Below are 22,160 nucleotides of genomic sequence, written 5' to 3'. Positions count from 1 at the left end.
AAACATTGCTTCGTGACTTGCGCCTGCTTGCGCTCGTACCACAGTGACCGTTTTGGCCGATTTTCGGCTAACTTTGACAGGTTTTTTTGTTAAAAAACGAGTTTGATAGAAAATTTGACAGAATGGATTTTTTGGGCAGATTTCTGGCAGAATTCTGCAAAAATGGTTATTTGACAGAAAAACGTTTGTTTTAAAAAGCTTTAATCTTTTCAAACAAAGCCATGGGACCCAAGTTGGCTCACTGGGAACCGGACTACGTCGTGACGCAAATTAACCGCATTTTGCCTGAAATTTACGCAATTTAATTACATGTGACTAAAAATTAATTACAATGTAATTTGAACCTTAATTAATGCAACACTACAACATCTGCATGTTATTTTAAGTGTTTACAGTGTATTTCGAGTAATTCTGGGGAATTTGGCAGATTTTTGATAAATCAGACAGATTTTGAAGTGCATTTAGCAGAATTTAGCCATGACCGAGACCTTACGGTCACCCTGGCTCGTACGTACCGCACAATAAATCTCGATTAACGCTGAGCGATAAGCGGAGCGTGGCGTAAGCAGGAGGCCATGGTAATAAGCCATCTTTAAACTAGACGATATTTTCATCGCCATTTTATAGACTATCCTGGGGAAAAGTATCTGAATGTTTCGTCATTGAACACTTAGAGATCAGAGTGAGTTCAACAGACATATTATTGGCCTATTTCTGTGCCAATGTGGGCAATTCTTAAAGCGTAAGTTGTTTAGTTTTCTTTTGTATTCCAGTTGGACTTTAAGGTGTTATATGCCATGTATGATGTCCATGCACCGAATATATCCCACTGTTTATATCACAAAAAGGCCTCATCTGGGATAGATATGAACATATAGAGGCCTAATAATAATATTGTCGAATAAAATCTATGAAAGTCGTATATATGCAAGGTTTGAAACTGCACACACACCTGTGTTCAATGGTATATCTGTGCTGGTGCTACTCATACACCGTGAAATGATAATAAACCTCCATGAAGTCAAAGTCCGAAGTCCAGATAGCTAGGCATGTACGGACGGACATGCTGACGTTGCATGTTTTCATATATTCAAAGATATGATACAGTAAGTAATTAAAACACATCGGTGGGAGGAATAGTGTGTCGCAGTAATGTTTATACATTACAAGATGATTGAAACCATTCGTGATAATAACGATGCACCGAATGCCAAACGGAAAGAAAAATATGAAACTAAACTCACCGCTTAAATGCATCAATTGTATATTGATGAAGGACATGTGTTGAAACAAAGAGCTGGTGTTTTTCCTTCAGCCTTATCTCAAATGAAACAAAATATCATAATTAGAAAGAGAAAAGACTCTAGGCTTTTATTCAAAGTCCTTAAACCGAAGGTGAACACAATTAGATAGAACGTGCTAAATGCCGTGAATCACCAACGATCACAGTCCTTAGCTGATGAAACCGAACTTACAATGAATAACACTGCTAGCCGCGTCTGATGATATTATGCTGCACGATTGAATGCAAACTCATAACAGTGGTGCCTTGACATGACCCCCCCCCTCCCCCACAAAAATAATAATAATTATATTAATGAAAACTAACTAAATAAATAACTTAACAATGTACAATGTACATGTACATTCCCAAACCTCCCTAACTTGAATATTAAGCCACTAGGCCGAGGGAAGTGCATGACCTTTTGCTTTCATTTCGGAAATGTAGTCAACAGAGATTTCGGAAGTCTCAACGGAAGTCGACACACAATTAAACCAACAGATGACAAAAGCGCATGCGCGGAAGAATTGGAATTCCCATATCATTTTGAATCGCGATCCGAGACCATCCCTTCACGTTCATGGTACAAAAGAAAGAAGGAAAGCAATAGCAAGAAAGATCAATTTCATGGCTATAGTGGGAATTTCACAAGGAAATAACCACACAACAGACACGTAATATTTTGTAAGAGAACGAAAGGTAGTACGTGGCACAGCAGAGGCCAACAATGAAATTAAAAGTCCAATTTTTATTTCGTGAGTGACCTGTGTGATCTATTTTATTGAGATTTTGTTGACAGCGTCATACAAACGTATTGCCACAAGCACAGTGCTACGTGACTGAAGCTCACAGTTCCCGTGACTGAAGCCCAAGGTCTAGCATTGGTCACGTGCTTCACTTTTATTTTGGAAACCAGACTGCTATACGCAGTTATTCAAGCGTAATAACTTGACCAAGCACATGTCACTGTACAGATTTCCATAGGGGCTCAGTTGCCGCGTGTGCAAATGTGACCATGAACACGTACGTAGGCTTATATGCCAATACAGCACCAGTCCAAAACAGGCACAGATACATTAAGAAGATTTGGGGCTTGACAATCCTTATAACCGCGTAAACAAAATAAAATATTTACCTCTGTTTTTAAATATCAATTAAATTGCGGATACTAATTTGGGATTTTAATAAAGTGACTTGAAGGAAACAAGCTGAGAGAACAGACGGGTTTGCCAAAATGCCGAGCACCAAGGAAGTAGCGGAGCTGATCAAGAAGGATCCCACGGCCGTGGAGTCTTACATGCCGCTGGTTCTTGAAGCGATACGAGACGACAAGGACATCGCGGAGAAGTATGGTGATCTGAAAGATGCTGTTGCAAAAGAAGTTTTTGAGGAGGTCAAATCCACGTAAGCATTGAAGCATTTTAATAAATAAATTCAAGGCAAGCATTTCATTGTTGGGAGTGTGACCTAGTGCAGGGTTTTGGACTCATGATGAGAAGGTCAGGGGTTCGAATCCAGCTGCTGGCCTTATGTTGTGTCCTTTGGCAAGACACTTCATCCCCACTTGCCTCCTTCCACCCAGGATTATAAATAGATACTGGCATTAGCTGGGGAGTAACCCGCGATGGATCAGCGTCCCATCCAGGGAAAGTAGAAATATTCTCAGTCGTTTCATGTCCAGGAAACCAGAGATGAATGCGGGCTGGACGGGCCACATTGGCCCGTGACAGACTTTACAAGCAGTGAATTATAGAATGACGGGGCGATGTCATGTCACACATACCGGTACAGAAAGATTACTAAGCTCTGGTTAATTCTGAAAATATGGATCCGTTGGCTCATTTTGAAAACAACAGTCTTTCAAGTCCATTCGATCTCGTTTATTATCTGAAATATTTCTGTAAACCACAAACCTTGATTTCGTATGTTAACTAGCAGTTGTTTTTCTTTTTAACTTCTTTCTTAGGAATAATAAACATGAGAAACACATGCTGGAGCTGTGCGAGACGTGTCTGGAGAAACGAGCGACTAAGTACTACCATCTTGCGAAAGACATGTTTAAAGAGAAACGGATCATCAACTGGAAGGTAGTACCTTTTTGTTGGCAAAACCTTAAAATGATAAGTCATTACAAATTAACCTATGTCAACATGTCAGCTTTATAGTATTGACTTAAACTTTTGGAGAAAACGCTTCTTCACTTTTCTGGACGCAAAGCAAGGTTTTCGTTGAAAGCCCTCCCTTCCAAAATGTTCATTTATACACGTCTTGACTTGCGCCCTTTTGAGTTATAATCTCCAGTTTGTCACTCGAGAAAATAATCTTCATTCGCGGATACGTACTGATTGCAAACTGAAACTAAATGCGGTCAGTTGGGAGCAGTATTTTTTCCTGATGGTTTGGTGTTTTAACCATCAGGAAATGATGGTAATTCTTTTTTTTTTGTTCTTGAAATTGACAGCATAATAAACGCAGTAATTTCAATGGATGCATGATCCTATTATTTACTTACAATCATGTATGATATTTCATTTTATTTTGACAGTTTCGTTTTCGAATGTTTGCTAATGTTTTTATTACCTTTAAAGATATACTCTATGGTGAGAATTGCATGTCAAGTGGTGCAGTGCCGGTGGTGACAGAATTCAACAGAGCGTGTCAAAAAACTGCAACATTCAGAAAACAATTAATTGAATCAATAAGTAAAACGGTGTTAATTTTACTTGGGCAAATCTCAATGCCTATCCAGTGCCAGATTCAGCATGTACAGGTGAGGGTGGCCAAAGTAAAATTTACACCCTTAATTTTATATCATGTAATTAATTGTATTTCTGGATCTAGGGACCAAAATGGAATGAGGAAAAAAAGAGTGGATTTAGAAATAGTCGGGCTTTAATGTAATGTATAATTTCATTGAAGAGAAAAGCATGAAACAGATTTAATTATTTATATTCTGAATTTTGGACTTTTCTTGGCAAACTCTTCACAAGTGCAGCAATAATGATCTTTATTCCTGCAAATCGATTGGACAGAAAAATCAAGCTATTTTCCAACCGTCAGTATAATACACACATCATTACAACCAGGAAATTCCCGTCTATTACAATAAGGAAATACGGCAGAAAGCTCTTTATTTACCCGATGCATGGAATTGTAATGATCACCTTTCATTGTGGTTGACAGTGACAGTTTCAGCATTTACGGAAGGGGGGGGGGGGCGCTTGCTGCGCCCCGCTCCCTGGATCCACTTCTGGTTGAGTTACTAAAATCATACTTGAGGTTATTATACAAGTGTTTGTGGGAAGGATATTTTTATGCACACACGATGTTCGGGTAACTACCAATGTTCCTGATGCCTCGAAAGGAAAATAATCCCCGTAGTAAGCTTTTGACATCAGCAACCAAACACTGTGTCCCAAAAGCCATTATTTGAATCATTAATACCGATATGATGTATTTCTTATGCCTTAGCAACATATCCCACTAGCAGAAAAGTTGATCAAAACCTTCGAGGTTCCCGTGGCGTTAGTGCGAAACAAGAATGATGATTGGTGGGGTAAGGACCGCAAACCGAGCGGCACAGAGATGGGCGGGGCACTGAAGGACTGCATCAAAGCCATGCTGGAAGGATTTGAGTAAGTAGAAAGTAAAAGTAATAATAATGATAATAAAGACCTTTCACCACACTACGTGAAATGTATGGGAAGATTGAGATGTTTTTACACAGTTGGTTCGGTAATTAAGGAACATTTTTTTAGTGGCGATAGGTTGACATTACAATTTTACTGTCCATGCTCTTCAAGAAATTCGTTTTGTTGGACCTTTAAATGTTTTATATTAAGGAAAAAAACTGTCTTTTGTATATTGGACATCTACAACGTACACAGTAAATGCATACCTTTGCACGCAAACAAGTACAGATACGCGATGTATGAGACACGATTCGCCACATTAGGAAGACAAAATAGATAAGGGAGACATATGTCTAGGCATATTTGTACAGTCAGATACAACGTACCTCAACTCCTTGTAATGCAAACCCCAAATTTGCAAAGTTTGGTGAGGGTAGGTAAACTTGAGGTTAGGGTCAGTTGTCAGGATTATCTTTGCAGGGGAATGCAGACGCGGATCCAGAGTTGGGTTTTGGAGTGTTGGGAACCCCCCCCCCCCCTCCATCACCTGCTCTGACACCAAGATAATAAAAAAAACAATCTCACATAAAACAAATCTGACGGGCCTGACGCAAGGGCGGATCCGGGGGGGGGGGCCCAAAGGGGGCCATGCCCCCCCCCCAAAAAAAAACCGTAACCAATTTTTTTTGTTATGTTACATCGCAATAAAGGCAGGCAATGAGTACAACACAGTCTTTTCCTCAAAAAAACATTGGTTAAAGTGGTCAGAAATTGCCTCAGATCGCACCACAGAGCATCTAGAATCCAAAAATTTTTCGGGGCCCTTAAGCGGGCCCCGAACCCCACGCCGTATTTTTTTTGACCCACTTTTTTGGGGACGAAATTTTTCTGGGCCCCTCCCAAAATTGTGTTCTGGATCCGCCCTTGGCCTGACGCCCTTGCAAAATTCCTGGATCCGCCCTGGAATGTCTGTTGGAATGTTTCCCAAAGGTGGCATTTCCAGTTACTATTGTACAGGTATTCTTTATTCCATAATTTAACGTGGATCGATATTTCGATCGATGTTTTTTATATTCCAAAGTAAATAACTTTTGTATTTCTAGTAATTAAAAAAAAAAACACAATTCGGGATAAAGTGGAAAACAGCACTTACATTACATCTTTGAAGGGTCCATGCAATATGACTTTCTTTTTAATATGGAGTCCTTGAAATGCACCTTGGAGCCTCAAAGACATTAATTACACTGAGAAATTACCCTGAGTGTCCTTAAATCCTACTGTATTAATTTATACGACGGTATAACCAAATTAATACAGAGGAACACAAATGCAAACGGGAAGACTTAATTGGGCGAAGTGTACTAGGAATGCTCTCTTCTTTTATGAAAATGAAAATATTTTCGATATTGCAGGGAAATCCAAAATATGGACGTTTCCCAGCAGCGCAGATTTACAAACTCTTAATCAGTTTCGATACATAAAATGTCTCGAATTGGTTTCTTTACAGCCGAGACAAAATCTTGAAGAAAGTGAGCAAGTGTATGGTGGAGGTTCTTGTGAAACTCTGCAAGATGCCCAACGAGCTTCAGATTATTGCAGGACACGCCTTCTCTTCAAATAGCTTTCACAAACTCAGCTGGGACGTAAGAGCAGATGTTCTCCCCACTATTAAAAAAAACTCTGGCAAACCATAGGGCCTTCTCTGTTATATTGCATTACTTTCTGAAGTTTGGGCGAGTCAGGTTGGCGTAGCGATACTTTCCTCGCCTTCCACCGCTGTGACCCGGGTTCGAATCCCGCCTGGGTCAATATGTGGATTGGGCTTTGAGTCCATACCTGATTCCGTAGGTTTTCCTCAGAATACTCTTCTGGGCTTTTCCTCCTACCTCTAAAACTGTAATTTCTTCACATTGTCTTCTCTTGGGACCCATGGGAGATCAGTGGATTCCACTGAATGGGCTACCCAGTTAAAATAAGAAATAAAGAAATAAAGAAATAAAGAAACAAATAAATAAAGTACCTGATCAAGCCAACGGTGACGTCATAACACCAAAACCCCAAAACTTTCCGTGTTTTTCTGCTGACGGGGAAAAATACTACACTCATAAAACCTCAAACAAACCCGTTTTAAGTCAGTGAATCCGCTCACCTCGTACACAACTATTGTGTCAAATTACACATTAGCCTATTAAAGCGGTGTTTTATTTGCAAGGGGGGGGGGGACACATTAGGGGTCTGTCATATAGTTTGAAACAATAGGCCTACATAGCTAGTATTGACTTCACCAAATTTTAAATGGGAAGGGGGAGTGTCCCTTGTGCCCCCCATTAGTTACGTCACGTACTAGTCCAAGAAGGTCACTGATTGCTAAGAATGAAAAGTATACATGGTGAAGATAACAGCAAGGTATGTTTGCGGTGGCACCCATGTGGAAGTTTTGTCAGTATGTTATGGTTCGGAGAAGAACCGGTTTTAACTCAACGTTGGAATCCCCTCAGTCTCGTGTCGACGAACAGAGTAGGCTGTTCGAAACGTGAGTTCAAACCGGTTCTTTTCAGAACCATTACATTTTCACAAAAGAGATTAATTTCAGGTGGTGCCACCGCAAATTTACCTTGCTGTCATTGATTGGTTTCCCAAATTGGGACCACCTGTTTTTGCTGGACCAGCCTGTTGCTTGTCGTCAAAACTGACTGAATTACTGCCTGAGTGAGTGACTGTTTGACTGAGTCACAAAACGTCCACAATTTAGAATTTCGTGTCGAGATCGCTGAACCAAACCTAATTATGTCAGAAACTGTTTAGATTATGATTTAACACCTACACCTGGATAAGCGACTATAGTCAGTATACACATGGGCGTCGGCAGGGGAGGGAGGGGGGGGGGGGGAAGCACATTCCCCCACCCCCTAGATCCTTGTACTTTCGCTAGCATATTCTCAATTTATCATTTTGTTCGAGAGTGAGCGTGGGGACATTTGCCCTCCCCGATCCCATAGACCATTATTTTGTTGCAGCCATTCGATTTTTTTTCCTATTTAAATCAATGTAACCAAAGGGAGGCTGGAAGGAAAACTAGTCTGGTTCCTTTTTGCACAAAATAATTATCATTCAGTACTGTTATTGGATGCAGGGAACATGACTGACATGGTGGCAGCATGGTAAAGGTCTATTGACATCCTGCAGACGCCCATTTTGTTAAATGTGTATTAAATAACTAGCAAATATGACTTCACACCTCCTTTTTCTTTTTGTTTCTTCTCCCTCATTTTGTTTTCTTTTTGATTTTTCGGGGGGGGGGGCAAGCGCCCACTTTGCCCAACCCCTCTCGCGTCGCCCATGAGTATACGTTCTGAAACGAGACAAGATTAATAGCCAGGAATTACCCAGAAACCCCAAAATGGTTTACCTTTTCAGGGGACCGAGAAGATGCTGCCGGCACTGTACAACAATTTGTACGAATGGATGACATCAGGCAACGTAGATCTTGAGTCTCAATCTGATGACAAGACTCGATTCATCAGTGACATCATAAAATCATCTCTCGAGGGAGCTGGGTAATTTGTTATGCGATCCAAGTATCTATTGGCGAAAAAAAAAAACACACACCATAATTTGCAGTTTTGCGTGGCCTCAAACAGACGAAATTTAAAAGATTAAAAATATTCAACGTTTACTTAAGTAAACATATTTAATAGCATAACTCTATTTTCGGTTGCTGCTTACTAGCAGAATCAATTTTATTTTACTTTTGATAATTTGTAATACACCATGATTACTTTGAGCTTTTTTAAATTTACATACTCGACAAAGCACCACTTATACTTATCATGTTATTTCTATCCGCAGGTCACCATCAAAATATGCAAAGGAAATCTACAAGATTTACCAGTATGTACTGACACATGATTTAGACGGCCAACCATTCTCAGGATACGGGTTGTTAGCGCTAACCATTAATTCCGGATTTGTAGTAAAGGTAACTTTGTCCATTGTCCTTCCTGTATGAGTTAACAATGACTTATTAGTCCACATGTTGAAAAAAAGATGAACTTAAACCTCACTCGTTTTACCATTCTTTGTAAAGATGAAGACATATTATAGGTCCCAGATACAATTTATCACTCCTGCAATTTACTATGCAGGAAATGTACAAGTTGCATCATTATTTAATCTGATCCCACCGCTTACACCAATAGTCAACAATTGTCAGCCATACAATTCAGAGCAACGAATCTTAAAACTCACCGTTTCAAACTCCATTAATAGAATTGTAGCAACCAGCGACTTATCAGAGACTTCGTGCCTGGGGTGGTCAAGATGCTCAAATGTGACAACGAGCAGCTGATGATGACCGCTTCAGCCTGCATCACAAGCTTCTACCAGCAGGTTGACCTGCTGGCCCCGTGCGCCGATGACGTCATGGAAGCCTTTCTTGACGGGAAAAGTGACACGTTGGGCTGTAAGTTGTGCTTTATCTCATCTTCAGTGTTGTCCATCAGTCCTTCCCAAGTCATGTCCCAGGTCAACTCACTAGTCCGGTCGCAAGTAACAGAGGAAGATGAACAATAACAAAGGATTTGTTTTTGTCACAATATACTTGAATAGCTAATTACTAATTCGAGGTCTTGTGGGCATTTGTGAAGGATCGACTGCAACCCTTCTTTACGAACTTCTTTACGAACTCGTCGGAGTCAAATTAAATAGTACAATACAAATTTGAGTGACCACCATGGAATTTACTCTATTCGAATCTAGTGTGTCTGAAGCCCTTGTATGGAGTTAGCCCGGAGAAGATACTGAGCAAATTTGATCAGCTTGCTGAGGCGATGGAAGACATGAATCAGACCAACAAGACCTACATCTACATGCTATGGGACGACGTAGCCAAAGATAACGCAAAGGTGACTCGAATGCTTTCATTAAATTTCCATCTGAACAACTTAAAGGATAAACGTTCAGAGAATAAGGGTATTGCTGGTTCTTTCTGAAGGAATGAAAACTCGAATTATGAATGAATTAAGTCTATTCATCCACAAAACAACATCTTTTTGAAATGAACAAAGACTTTCGTAGTGTTTTGCAGATCTGGTTCCTGCCAGTTATTAGAAGTGGACAAGCCCGGTCTTGGTAGCTTTCCAAGTAATTTTCTGCAAACAAAAAGCAGGCTGCATAACTGCAGCTAAATTATGCATCAGACTTAAGGAAAATACAAAGTATCTTTTCATCATAAATTGAGGATGCCTACTTCATAGGATTCAGTATACAGACAACATTTACAAGGGCAAGTACAGGAATGTTTGCAGGGGGTCAGGCCCGTCAGATTTTTATTTCCGATTGTTGCGGACAGGTGGACATAAGTAATTATTATTACTACAATTGTCATACTTTTTGTTGTGGTGTCGGAACTTGGGTGGGTAGGGTGGGTTCGAATCTCCTCCCTGGTTCCGCGCCTGATTAAGATGGTACAATGATTGAATTTGGTGATTAGTATGTTAAAAAAACAACAACAGTGCAATCATTTGCAAGACATTAAATTCACCAAGAAGTTTGATAATTATTTACTCTAAAGATTTAGCAAAAAACATAACTGCAGAAACTGTTTTTGTCACATCACTAAAATCTCAATAGTGAATTCGATTTTCAATTTTCCACTCAGTTACTCGTGCCTCACTTGGACCTGATGATGGATGACGTCACAAACTCTCAAATCTGCCACCAAGTGGTCTCGGTCCTGGGAACTATGTCGATCAAGTTCCCGGGTCAGTTTGTCGACAAGATCGACAAGCTGATGAGGGTCGCGAAGCAGACACCGTACACCATCCACGCGGTGTCGAAGATTGTGGCGAGTGTTGGTCAGATAAACGAGGTCAGACATGTATTTATAATTCGTCGTGTTCCCGGCAGAAGGGCATGTGTGCATATTCTCTTTTGCAATAGCGCGTAATGACCAAAATGTTCCCAGCAAAAGGGCATATGCAGAAAACTGCCTCCATATATGCATATATAAGGGCATATGTGCATATTCCCTTATGCAATAGCGCGTAATGACCAAAATGTTCCCAGCAAAAGGGCATATGCAGAAAACTGCCTCCATTTTAAAGGGAATATACATCATTTGCTTTTGCTGTAATTTTCAGAAATGGATGGAATTGGGGGGTCGGTATAGCAAATATAGTTACACTGACTTTTTTGAGGTTTAGGGTTCGAAAATGCTAAAAAAACCCAAGAAAAACAATCATTTTCCTGTAGTCTGGTTCCCTGACTCCATTTAAGAAGAAACAGAGCAGTTTACATATATTGGGGAATTGTAAGGTCAGGGAACCAGTCTAGCTGGCTTGTACCCGTTCATAGGTGTGTAATCGATTGCAAACAAGTGCGATGGTCAACTGGGGCCAGTATTTGAAAAAAAAGCCAGTTTTTTCCAACGCTGATCGGCCGATCAGCGTTGGAAATTGATAAAAAAATACCACTTTTCTTGAAAATGACAGTATACCAGGTGCATATGATTTTACAGGATGCTTTACACTGTCATTCACTAACAGTCCAGCAAGGTATTTCAAAATTATTTGGTAGTTTTATTTTTGGATGTTTGCAAATGTTGTATTTTCCCTTTAATGAGTTTTAAACATTTGATTCAAAATGCGCGCAGGGAAACAATAAAACCTTTCAATGCAGTTTTCTTGAAAATGATTTTTGCGTCAGAACGCTCATATGCCCTTCTGCCGGGCACCCGACGAATTGTCCTCATGTGCATGGGCGTCAATCCTGGGGGGACAGAGGGACATGTCCCCCCCCCCCCACACTCTTTGAAGGGTGGGGGACTCAATATCAAATGTCCCCCCCCCCCAGATTTTTGAACTCGTGCCGCATTTACAGGGCCCTATTCTGTACTACAATGTATCTTTTGCTAAGAAATATCGGTTAAAGTGGTCAGAAATTGCCTCAGAGCATTTAGAATCCAATTTTTTTTGGGCCGTCAGACCCCGAACCCCACGCTTTTAGCTTAAAGCATAATAGCTTATTCAATGACTTCAACCTCGAAAATGATTTTTAAATTATCTTTTGCTGGGAAAATATTGGTTAAAGTGGTCAGAAATTGCCTCAGATCGCACCACCCACGCTGTAAGGGCTTTGCACTTCGCGCTCGCATTATTTCTGATCAAGGTTTGTCCCCCCCCCCACTTTTGAGAAGCGATTGACGCCCCTGCTCGTATGTCACTTTAAACAGGTTGAAGAAAAAACAAACTAAACCGTAAAAAGAGAACAAAATCTTAAGTATTTCACCCAAATCTATAGATGCATGGATAATCAGTTACAGCCCGATACCCCGAAGGTTCAATAGACCGAAGGTTCTTTAGTCCAAAGTGTTTTTAGTCCGAAGGTTCGTTTCTCCAACGATTCAATAGTCCGAAGGTTCGATAGTCCGAAGGGCCCATTAGTCCGAAAACAGAATAAGGTTAATTAATCCGAAGGTTGTTAGTCCGAATAGACGATAGGGTTCGATAGTCCGAATCGACAATAAGGTTCGAGAGTCCGAACAGATGATAAGGTTCGAAAGTCCGAATCGACAATAGGGTTCGAGAGTCCGAACAGATGATAAGGTTCGAAAGTCCGAATATATGGTTGGGTTCGATAGTCCGAATTGACAATGAGGTTCAATAGTCCGAATTGAGAATAAGGTTCGATAGTCCGAATAAGCAATACGGTTCATCAGTATGACACTTCGGACTATCGAACCTTACTGTTGATTCGGACTATCGGACCTTATCGTCGATTCGGCCTATCGGACCTTATAGTCTTTTCGGACTATCGAACCTTCGGACTGATTAACCGTATTCTAAATTCGGACTATCGAACCTTTGGATAAATGAACCTTCCGACTAATGAACCTTCGGCCCATTGCATCAAATGTTCGGATTAACGAATCTTATTTCATTTTCGGACAATTGAACCCCCTCTTATGACAATTTTGTGCATTTGGACTATCGAGCCTCGGACTAAAGAACCTTCGGACTATCGGACCTTCAGACTATCGGGCGGCCCCCGGATAGGTTATGGCAAAGAGTTAGACATGTGGATTGAAAGAACTCAAATAATTGAAAAGAGTTTCACAAATCCCCACAAGTATAAAATCAATCACAAACTATCCGAAGTCAAGTAAAGTGACAAGTTAGTCAAATGACACAGGTATCCCTTTGTCATTATTCCCGCTACTGATGCCACCTGTGGTAGGATAAGTGATTGACTTGTGGTTTGACCCGTGATTGACTTGTCGATACTCTCACACTCTAAAAAGTCCCGGTGGGGTTTGACCGGGATTCCTGGTCCTTTTTGACCCGATACTTTTCTGGGTCAAAATGACATTCCTCTGTGCCAAAATGACGATTTTGCCAAGGTTTCCACTCGGGTCAAATTGAGGATGACATTTTGACGAGGAAAAGTTCCATTTTGACCCGCAAAAGTATCATATAGAGTGCATGAAAAGCTCGATTAAAGCTAAACAACCAAAAACTTAACCCGATGACTTGGTGTCCTAATGCAGAAACAAGCCGAACGTTGCATGAAAATACTGGTCGACAAACTGAAGATCATCGAGGACATGTGGGTCATGGTCATCTTGATGGATATGAAGCGGATCGGTCGCAAGCACGTGGAGGTGTTGAAAAAGTACCGGGCCGACATCGAGCCATTCATGAAGAGTCAGGCCATGGGTGTAGCCGATATGGTGCAAAGCTTGATTGATTTCATGGAGGGACGCAGGTAATATTGTAGGTGGAAAGCAAAAAGGGATTCCATCGAGATCAAGGAGATTTGAGGGAATGGCTTGAAATTCGTTTTTATAACGTGTACACTGTACAATTAAGCAATAACTTTAACGTGAAATTTGTCTCTACTGTTAAAAAGTGTGCGAACACACTTTTTCACAGGAATAATGATAAGAAGAGATTAGAAGAGATTGATAACAAGCTTTAATTTACACTATAAATATAATTGTACCATTCTATCCTACAAAGCGATTATCAGCTTTGTTTGTCTGAGAGAGCCATGAAATGATTCCTCAATGAGAAGCAATCGTCCCCTTACATTTTGCTCTTGCAATTGCAATTTCCTAATCTTGCCATAAATGTCTTGTAAGATGGTAGCGCACTGCATTATATTGATATGTGTGATTTTCATTTGGACTCGGATAGGTATTTAATACCATTAAAAGTCTTTCAACACAGAAAGAAACAAACCAATCTCCCACGAGTAGCTAATGTCCTAAACTTTCCCAATGGATCCGTTCTTTCTATTCCAGCTTTGCATTTTCTTCAACATGAAACAGAAACAGAAAAGAAATCGAAAATATAAATCAATATTTAATACCAAAGAAGCAAAATAGGTGAAGTCTGATGGTTTCCAAAGCTGACGTCCAATACTCTTTAGTGTTGTTTTTAGTTGCTGAGATATGCTCCATTTCATTGCCAAGTAACTCCACAGTTCTGGAAAAAAATCTAACGTGTTTTTTTTAACGTCCACAGTTTGGAAGCTCTCGCGGATGACGTGGAAGACGTGAAGGAGGACGTCCAGAACCTGGACAATCGAGTGACTGAAACGGAGGAGAATGTCGACCGTCTCGACAAGACGGTGACTGAGCAGGGCCAGGAGATCGACAATGTCAAGAATGAGGTGACGGAGCAGGGACAACGACTGGGCGACCTGGAGGAGGTGGTTGATGATACCATCGTAAGAGTGGACGAAATAGACCGGAAAGTAAGTACAAAAAGGTGTTGTGCCAAGAAATTTTCTTTAAAAACCCAAAGACGTCCTTTCCCGAAGTACAGTCATGCAACACGTCATACATCAGAAGGTTCTTGGTGTCAATATGTGTAAATTTGAACACCCTACTGATTGGTGCCAATGACAATAAGGTTTGACGAACTCTTCAAGACGAACAGAACATACCGTAAGGAACGTCAAGTTTTTCCTAGCTCCTACTCCGAACACAAACCGTTCTCTTACACCTACATTACATCAACATCTACTAATTTACATCAACTATTTACATTTCTCCAGCTAAAAAATACCCACCGGATTGGCAAATTCCCTTTTTTTTTTGTTGATGCGGGTTGTTCGATCAATTGAGAAGTTCAGAGCCAACGCACCCCGTGAAATCATAATCTGTAAAACATAATTGAACACAGTCGTATATATCGTAATCCCATGCAAGACTTTAAAAAGATGGGTGGTATTGGAGGCACGCACATAAAGAATGTGACTGCCATTTGCTGGAGTTACCATGCATTCGTATGTCTAACAACTTGGTGTTTGATTGCGTCACAAGTTTCACATCAGTTTTTTACTCTCCTGTAACTTATAAATAAGTATGGGTACGTTTTCGGATCAGCTTTTCCCTGGCCCAAGAGACGAAAAACGTAAGCCCACATCACTCATTCATTCATTCATTTAACATTGACTTCCAACTCTGTGTACAAACGCAAATAATATACATAATATAACGCAAAAAATAACAAGAGATGAAATAATATTAAGCAAAAAGGGTCAATAAATGTACATGATATTAAGCGATAGGTATTAACTGGAAACAGAGTACGGGGGCATATGCAATCTTCATCTTCAGTTGCTATGGTTTTCAGTGTGTGCTGCAGGTAAATATCCAAAGCTGTGAATGCTAACCCATGAGATAACCCACAAGTCATAACTCGTTTCACACCAACGCTTAAAATACACTTTCTTAGCCCTCAACTAATTAACGGATACATGATTCCAGCCAACAGTTTTGTCCAATCAAGACGTGAGCGCTAAACAGCAGACGCAATGTCTTCCAGAATCCTTGTGTCTCCTGCAACTTGATGACGAACTACTCAGTCCGTTCGAGGTGTTTGTGCGTACGACTTTGCTTGATATCCAGCATAAACTGTGCAGTGTCCTCTCCAATCAGACCAAACTCTTCCAGAGCATTGCAGATATTGAGGACAAAATACAGGGATACAGTGAACAGTAGAAATCTATTTGTAGCGAAATTCTTTTCATCTAGAAAACCAAGAGAATGCAGCGTCATGGTCTCTGCATAATGATGGACAATTTGCTGAATGTCGAATTTCATTTTCATAAGAGTTTTGACGTGCTGAAGTGATTCTCTTAAATGAATTGGCTGAATGCATTTAAAATGGAAAGTGGAGTTAACTCGTGGTACAATAAGCTGACAACTCAACAATGTAATGATGGGCCTGTCAAGAAAGTAAAGAACGTCCAACGTCCATATAGAGTTTCAGTGTAGTCCATTTGAACTGGATTTATCAAAGAACAATAAAGACTGGTGACCGAAGAAGGAGTAACAGCTGCAAGAAACTGCCTATCGATTCTGAAAGTAAACACAAGTAAAATTAAATTTAAAATGTACAGTTGAAATCTAATAAAATACATTATTTGTAAAATCTGAATGTATTCATGTTCATTGCATACAATACCATGGACAATCGCTGCCCATACAACAAAAGTTATGATTTTTGGACATTGTTACGAATTCTCCGACTCAAATTCTTAAAATACGAGAGGTCAAAATCAAGTTGTCAAGAACAAAATCTGCAATGTGTGGTGAACTTTACATACTATACACCATGCGTTGCCTTAACAGTGAAAATAATATTTCGACCTTTATATCAAAAGCTCCACTCCTGCCGTCAACTTTCGAATTAAGCATGTCAAAAAGAACAAGTTGGGTCTTTTTAGGAGGAGAAGGCGGATTGGGCGAGAAGGGGGTTAAAATAACTGGGTGGTTTGATTCAGCTTTTGGTGTTATATGAAGAGAATATAAATTGTGTTTAAGTAAAATGGGGTATTTGTATAAAAAAGACAAACATCTCGGTGGACTTCCAAATATTTAAAAAGAGCCCTGGCCAGATGTCTCCTTATAAAATCAAGCTGGCAAGCAACAAGTAAATGAGACATAGGATTGGAACATGCGATTGGAAGTACCTTTAATTGCATGAGACACCCAAGTTCGATTTGATCATGATCAAGCCACAGGCATGATGAAGTCACCAATGTCTGCGGTTAATACATAGTGGATAATATATTCAATATTATATACGCTTATGGAATGACGTCGTTGAAGAGCCTATTCCCAATACTCAAATCAAACTCCTTTACATTCTCCCTCTGCCAGACCATTACCAATGCTCCAAAGTGGTCTCGGGACATCGCCAACCTCCTGAACCCCGAGCACGAGCACGACTGGCGTTTCCTGGCCATTCGCCTGGGCTTCACCGGCGAGGATGTCCGTAACTGGGCCCTGTCTCCGGACCCTACCATGGCCATCCTGGCCGAGTGGTACACTATTCATAAGAGTAGTGAGGCGACTTTTGCCATCTTGACGGCGCTGCAGGACATGGGGAGAGACGATGCTGCGACCATCGTGGAGGAAGCGCTACAAGCCGCCGGTACGTTTACTTTCAGTTTTCAAACGCCTAATATATCAACAACGACTTGGAAACATTAAAAAAAAAAAAAAAAAGATAGCTAGATTTGCCTCTGTGTGGATCACCATGTATGTTCCCGGGACGTTAATTGCGCAAGCCATGTGGGACTGCACACGGCATTGCCATTAACTTGATTATTGCCGGTGATATGTATTGTACCTTTTATGTGAATTATGAAATAAGCATCAAAATATACACAGCTCATTTGATTAGCTTGTGACTTGACTTATGACTGGATGACTAGTGATTGATTTGCGATGACTTGTGATAACTTGTGATGACTTGCAACGACTTACGATCACTGGCTCACGGGCAGTGGCGTAGCCAGGAATTTTTCAGGGGGGGGGGGGCGCTGGGGGGGGGGGGGGGGCTGGAACGTTTCATGGGGGGGGGGGGCGTCATGTAGATCAATGATAACTTTTTTAGAAACTCAAAATCTCAGTGGGGGGGGGGGGCCGACTGGGGGGCGACAAGGTTTCATGGGAGGCCGACTTGTGATGACTTGTGATGACTTGTAACGACTTACCATCACCGGCTTACGGGCAGTAAAACTCAAAATCTCAGTGGGGGGGGGGGGGGGGCGGCAAGGTTTCATGGGGGGGGGGGAGCACGCCTCCGTGGCTACGCCGAGGTCCAACTTACGGAGGCACTTAATAGGGGCATCATTTTCTGGAAGGGGGGGGGGGCACTCAGTGACCTTGTTAACAAAAACACCAATTTATTTTGCCTTCTCTAAATTTTCAGTGGGGGGGGGGGGGGGCATAAGGGGGCACAGACCTGGGGGCACATGGGCACATGCCCCCATGCCCAGTAAATGTTACGTCACTGTTCGTGATGACTTGTGATGAATTATGAACAAAATAATGATGACTGATTGATATCTGTCGTACCACGTCTGTAGATAAAGTGGTTCCTAAGGCTGCCCCGGACATTTCCGAGAAGCCTCCGCGTGTCTTCATCAGCTACCAGTGGGACCATCAGCCCGAGGTCAAGGTCATCCAGGAGCATCTGGAGAAGGCAGGCTTCAACTGTTGGCTGGACATCGGTCAGATGGGAGGCGGGGACAGCCTCTTTGCCAAGATCAACGAGGGGATGAGGGCGGCCAAGGTGGTGCTGTGCATGTGCACCGAGAAGTACTCCAAGTCTGAAAACTGCAACAAGGAGGTAGGTCCTCACATGCGAGAAAATAATCACATGAGATTAGAAAGGACCTCATGCACCGTCGAAGGGAGTCATCGTTACATTTTGTTTCTTGGATGGGAAACAGCCATACTGGTTTTCTCATTTACTTCCAGAAAGTAGGTGGAAAGATCGCACCGTTTGCTTAAGTTTGCATAAACAACACACAGAAGAACACAATGAAAGGCCGTCAATTTTTCCTTGAGATGCTTTTTCCAACCTAAACGCCTCTGAATGCAAATCGATAAATTTCCATAATCAGGTGAATTTGGCCAACCTGTTGAACAAGCCCATCATACCCGTACTGATCGAGAAGATAGACTGGCCTCCATCCGGCTCCATGAGCATGCTGTTCGCCCAGCTGCTGTACATTCAGTTCTTCACTGACAAGGAGTACGTGAGAGGGGAGAAGTTCTGGGAGGATGCCAAGTTTGCTGAGTTGCTGGGCCAGATCAGTTATCACGTGGCCCCCGACGAGGAAATGATAACTGATGGTAAGCAGATGTTCATTCGATGTTAGTAAAAGAGTTTCTTCAATGAGACATAGGGAGAACATTTCTTAGTATCGCGTTAGAAGACATGTAATGTAAACGATAAACAAAACCTGTAGGCCTCTTTACTGAACTCAGTGCCAATTTCTACATCATGGATAATAATTATGTGTTTTGTGTAAACACATGCTTGTTGATTGCTTATTGTTATCCGGCATTTGTATATTTAAACAGGGAAACAAGTGTGCAGAATGTCTTCTTACGAAAGCCGTTCGATTTCAAAACAAACTCAGAATAACGACAGTGCCGTACCGAATTAACCTGATGGGTGCGCAAGTAAAACTACTTTATCGAGAGTTCTAGACTAATAATTGCAGGACTGATTGTTGATAGCTTATTGTTATCCGGCATTTGTATATTTTTCAACGTTAATTTCAATTTCCTTCCGATTAAAACACAGACTGACGATATTCCTTAGGATCAGTTTGTTTTAGAGAAGTGTCAAGTTTTCTATAACGACATGGATAATTATGCTGTTCAGTTAATCACAACAGATGTTTTTTTTTGTCATTTCAGAATATCGTAACTGGGTACCACAGATTGATGATCTGCCGAAAGTTGTCAAGAAAGCGAACGAGAAGACGTCCACAGACGACAACACAAAGGCTGAAAAGGCAACGGATCAGGTACAGATGCATTATTTCTCTGTTTGATACAACATACCAAAATTATTATTTGAGGAATTGGCGGCAAAATGAAATCTTAATGTGCAACGTTCAAACAATTTCAAATTATATCGATTACCATGCAGCTGCTGTAACACGATAATATCATTTCTCAGGATGTTGTATCTGAAACATGTTTGAAATCCTCTCTTGATGGAAGTGTTTAGTTGAGTCAATCACAAGTAATCACAAGTCCATCACAAGACGTAAGTCAAGTCGCAAGGTATTAAAATGAACTGCACCACTAGTATTCTTCTGTGATTGTTCATCCCCTGTTACTTGTGACTGGACTTATGAAAGGACTTGTAATTTTTGACCAGACTTGTGATGAATTCGTCATGGACTCGACTGTAGCACTGCTTATCGCTGCAGTTCATGGAACATTCTTTAAACTCTTTTTCTGTGTCTGATCAGACCCAACAGATCATTCCCCAAGTGTTCATCTCGTACCAATGGGACAAGCAGACGGAGATCAAGACGCTGTACTCCAGACTGACTTCGCTCGGGTTCAGTTGCTGGCTGGATATCATGCAGATGGGAGGCGGTGACCCGCTCTACTCCAAGATTGACAAAGGCATTAGAAATGCCAAGGTGAGTGACTGGAAGACTCATGGAAATTGTCATCCTTGTAGGTTTGGCGCTACAACTCATCAGATAGCTTATCTGACAGGATTTTAATTTATGTACTTTGATTTGTTTCTTTAAAATACAAACAAATCTGATATAAAAGGGTCATATGGAATTGTAATGTTCGTTCCAATAATTGGATGTATATGTTGGACAGGAATATCCATGAAGTGTTTACCAAAAGGGACGACAAAATCTTCCTGATAAAAATAGAATGCTTCTCTAAATTTGCAATTTATTTCTTGTCGAAGGTTGTGGTCTCCATTGTGACCCCCAAGTATGCCTTGTCTGCTAACTGCCGTCGCGAGGTGAGCCTTACAGATGCTCTCCGTAAACCCATCATCCCGCTTCTCATGCAGCGGATGACGTGGCCCCCTGAGGGACCCATGAGCATGCCCTTTGCCCAGCTCCTCTACATCGATTGTACCAGTGAGTCCACACAGAAAGAGTTCAGGGATGCCAAATTTGACGACCTGGTGCAAAAGCTTAAAGAGCACGCTACTGTCGAGGATACGGTAGTCCAAAGTGCGCCACCTAGCGACACTGAGAAACCTGAGATAGAGGAGGCGAAACAAGTAGAAGAGGAAAGTCCGAGTCCGCCAGCTGCTGAAAATATCAAGAAACCGGAAGCAGAGGAGAAAGAGGAGCCTGCTCAACAGAACCAACCACCAAAAGAAGATGCCAAAGAAGATCAAAAGCTGCAACCAATCAGCACTGAGGACCGAGCAAAGTTGTCAGGGTCCACGGTACCTCAACAGACCCAACCACCAAAAGAAGATACTGAAGAAGATCAAAAGCTGGAACCAATGAGCACCCAGGATCCAGCAAAGTTGTCAGGGTCCACGGTACCTCAACAGACCCAACCACCAAAAGAAGATGCTGAAGAAGATCAAAAGCTGCAACCAATCAGCACCGAGGACCCAGCAAAGTTGTCAGGGTCCACGGTACCTCAACAGACCCAACCACCAAAAGAAGATCCTAAAGAAGATCAAAAGCTGGAACCAGTGAGCAGCCAGGACCCAGCAAAGTTGTCAGGGTCCACGGTACCAGAAGCGAGGCCTCAGTCAGAGATGGGTCCTAAGCATGCCGAGGTTATCCAGCCGGAACGGAGTGCCTCTGCCCCGAAGGAAAGAGCAAGACCTGATTCGCCAAAGAAGAAAAAGAAATCATCCATGTGTACAATACTTTAGATTAAACAATTTTTTGGTACACATGTACATAATACTGAAATACCATCACATTATAATAAACATATTAAAATCAATATTATGTTTTGCCCTTCACCGACGTATAAACACTGTGTTACCTCTCGAGTGAAAGTTGGAAAAAAACCACTCGACTGGGACTAGAACCCACGACCTCCTGCTTTCTAGTACACATGTCTTACCACTCGATCACCGAGCTAACGGGATCGGTTGGCTGGTTATGAATAGTTAATGCGGTGCCCGCTGCTATCAGATTCGATTACACACTTCGATTACATGCAGTGTTTATACGTCGGTGAAGGGCAAAACCCTCATATTGATTTACATCAGCCCGACGCAAAAAATCAATCTTATGAAACATATTTAAGTTGAAATAAGTTCTGTTTAAGTTTTTTTTAACCCGTTTTGTCATGATAATGAAAATCTAGGGATTATTTAGTTTTGTATGGAAATGCTACCATTTAATACTTATAGCTAATTTATCTTAATTTCCAATTAGTTTTACGCCGAAGTGCCACAACACATAATAGTTTT

At 41.3% G+C, this 22,160-nt stretch overlaps 1 protein-coding gene across 1 annotated transcript; it reads left to right on the top strand.

Annotated features, from left to right (window-relative positions):
* The first annotated feature begins 522 nt into the window (after positions 1 to 522).
* LOC119740823 lies at positions 523 to 21,756 on the top strand. Its single transcript, XM_038216260.1, has 18 exons — positions 523 to 742; positions 2,473 to 2,686; positions 3,249 to 3,369; positions 4,754 to 4,917; positions 6,422 to 6,557; positions 8,332 to 8,471; positions 8,764 to 8,893; positions 9,184 to 9,376; positions 9,673 to 9,818; positions 10,574 to 10,783; positions 13,460 to 13,677; positions 14,439 to 14,670; positions 17,087 to 17,360; positions 18,301 to 18,563; positions 18,841 to 19,072; positions 19,646 to 19,755; positions 20,209 to 20,385; positions 20,673 to 21,756. Exons 2-18 carry the CDS (start codon positions 2,517 to 2,519, stop codon positions 21,609 to 21,611), a joined length of 3,855 nt encoding a protein of 1,284 aa, XP_038072188.1. The 5' UTR covers positions 523 to 742; positions 2,473 to 2,516; the 3' UTR covers positions 21,612 to 21,756.
* The last annotated feature ends 404 nt before the right edge of the window (positions 21,757 to 22,160 follow it).

Source organism: Patiria miniata, unplaced genomic scaffold (genome assembly GCF_015706575.1).
Source record: "Patiria miniata isolate m_02_andy unplaced genomic scaffold, ASM1570657v1 HiC_scaffold_5, whole genome shotgun sequence".
Classification (NCBI taxonomy): domain Eukaryota; kingdom Metazoa; phylum Echinodermata; class Asteroidea; order Valvatida; family Asterinidae; genus Patiria; species Patiria miniata.
Note: the sequence above shows the minus strand (reverse complement) of the source record. Positions and strands in the feature narration are given on the sequence as shown.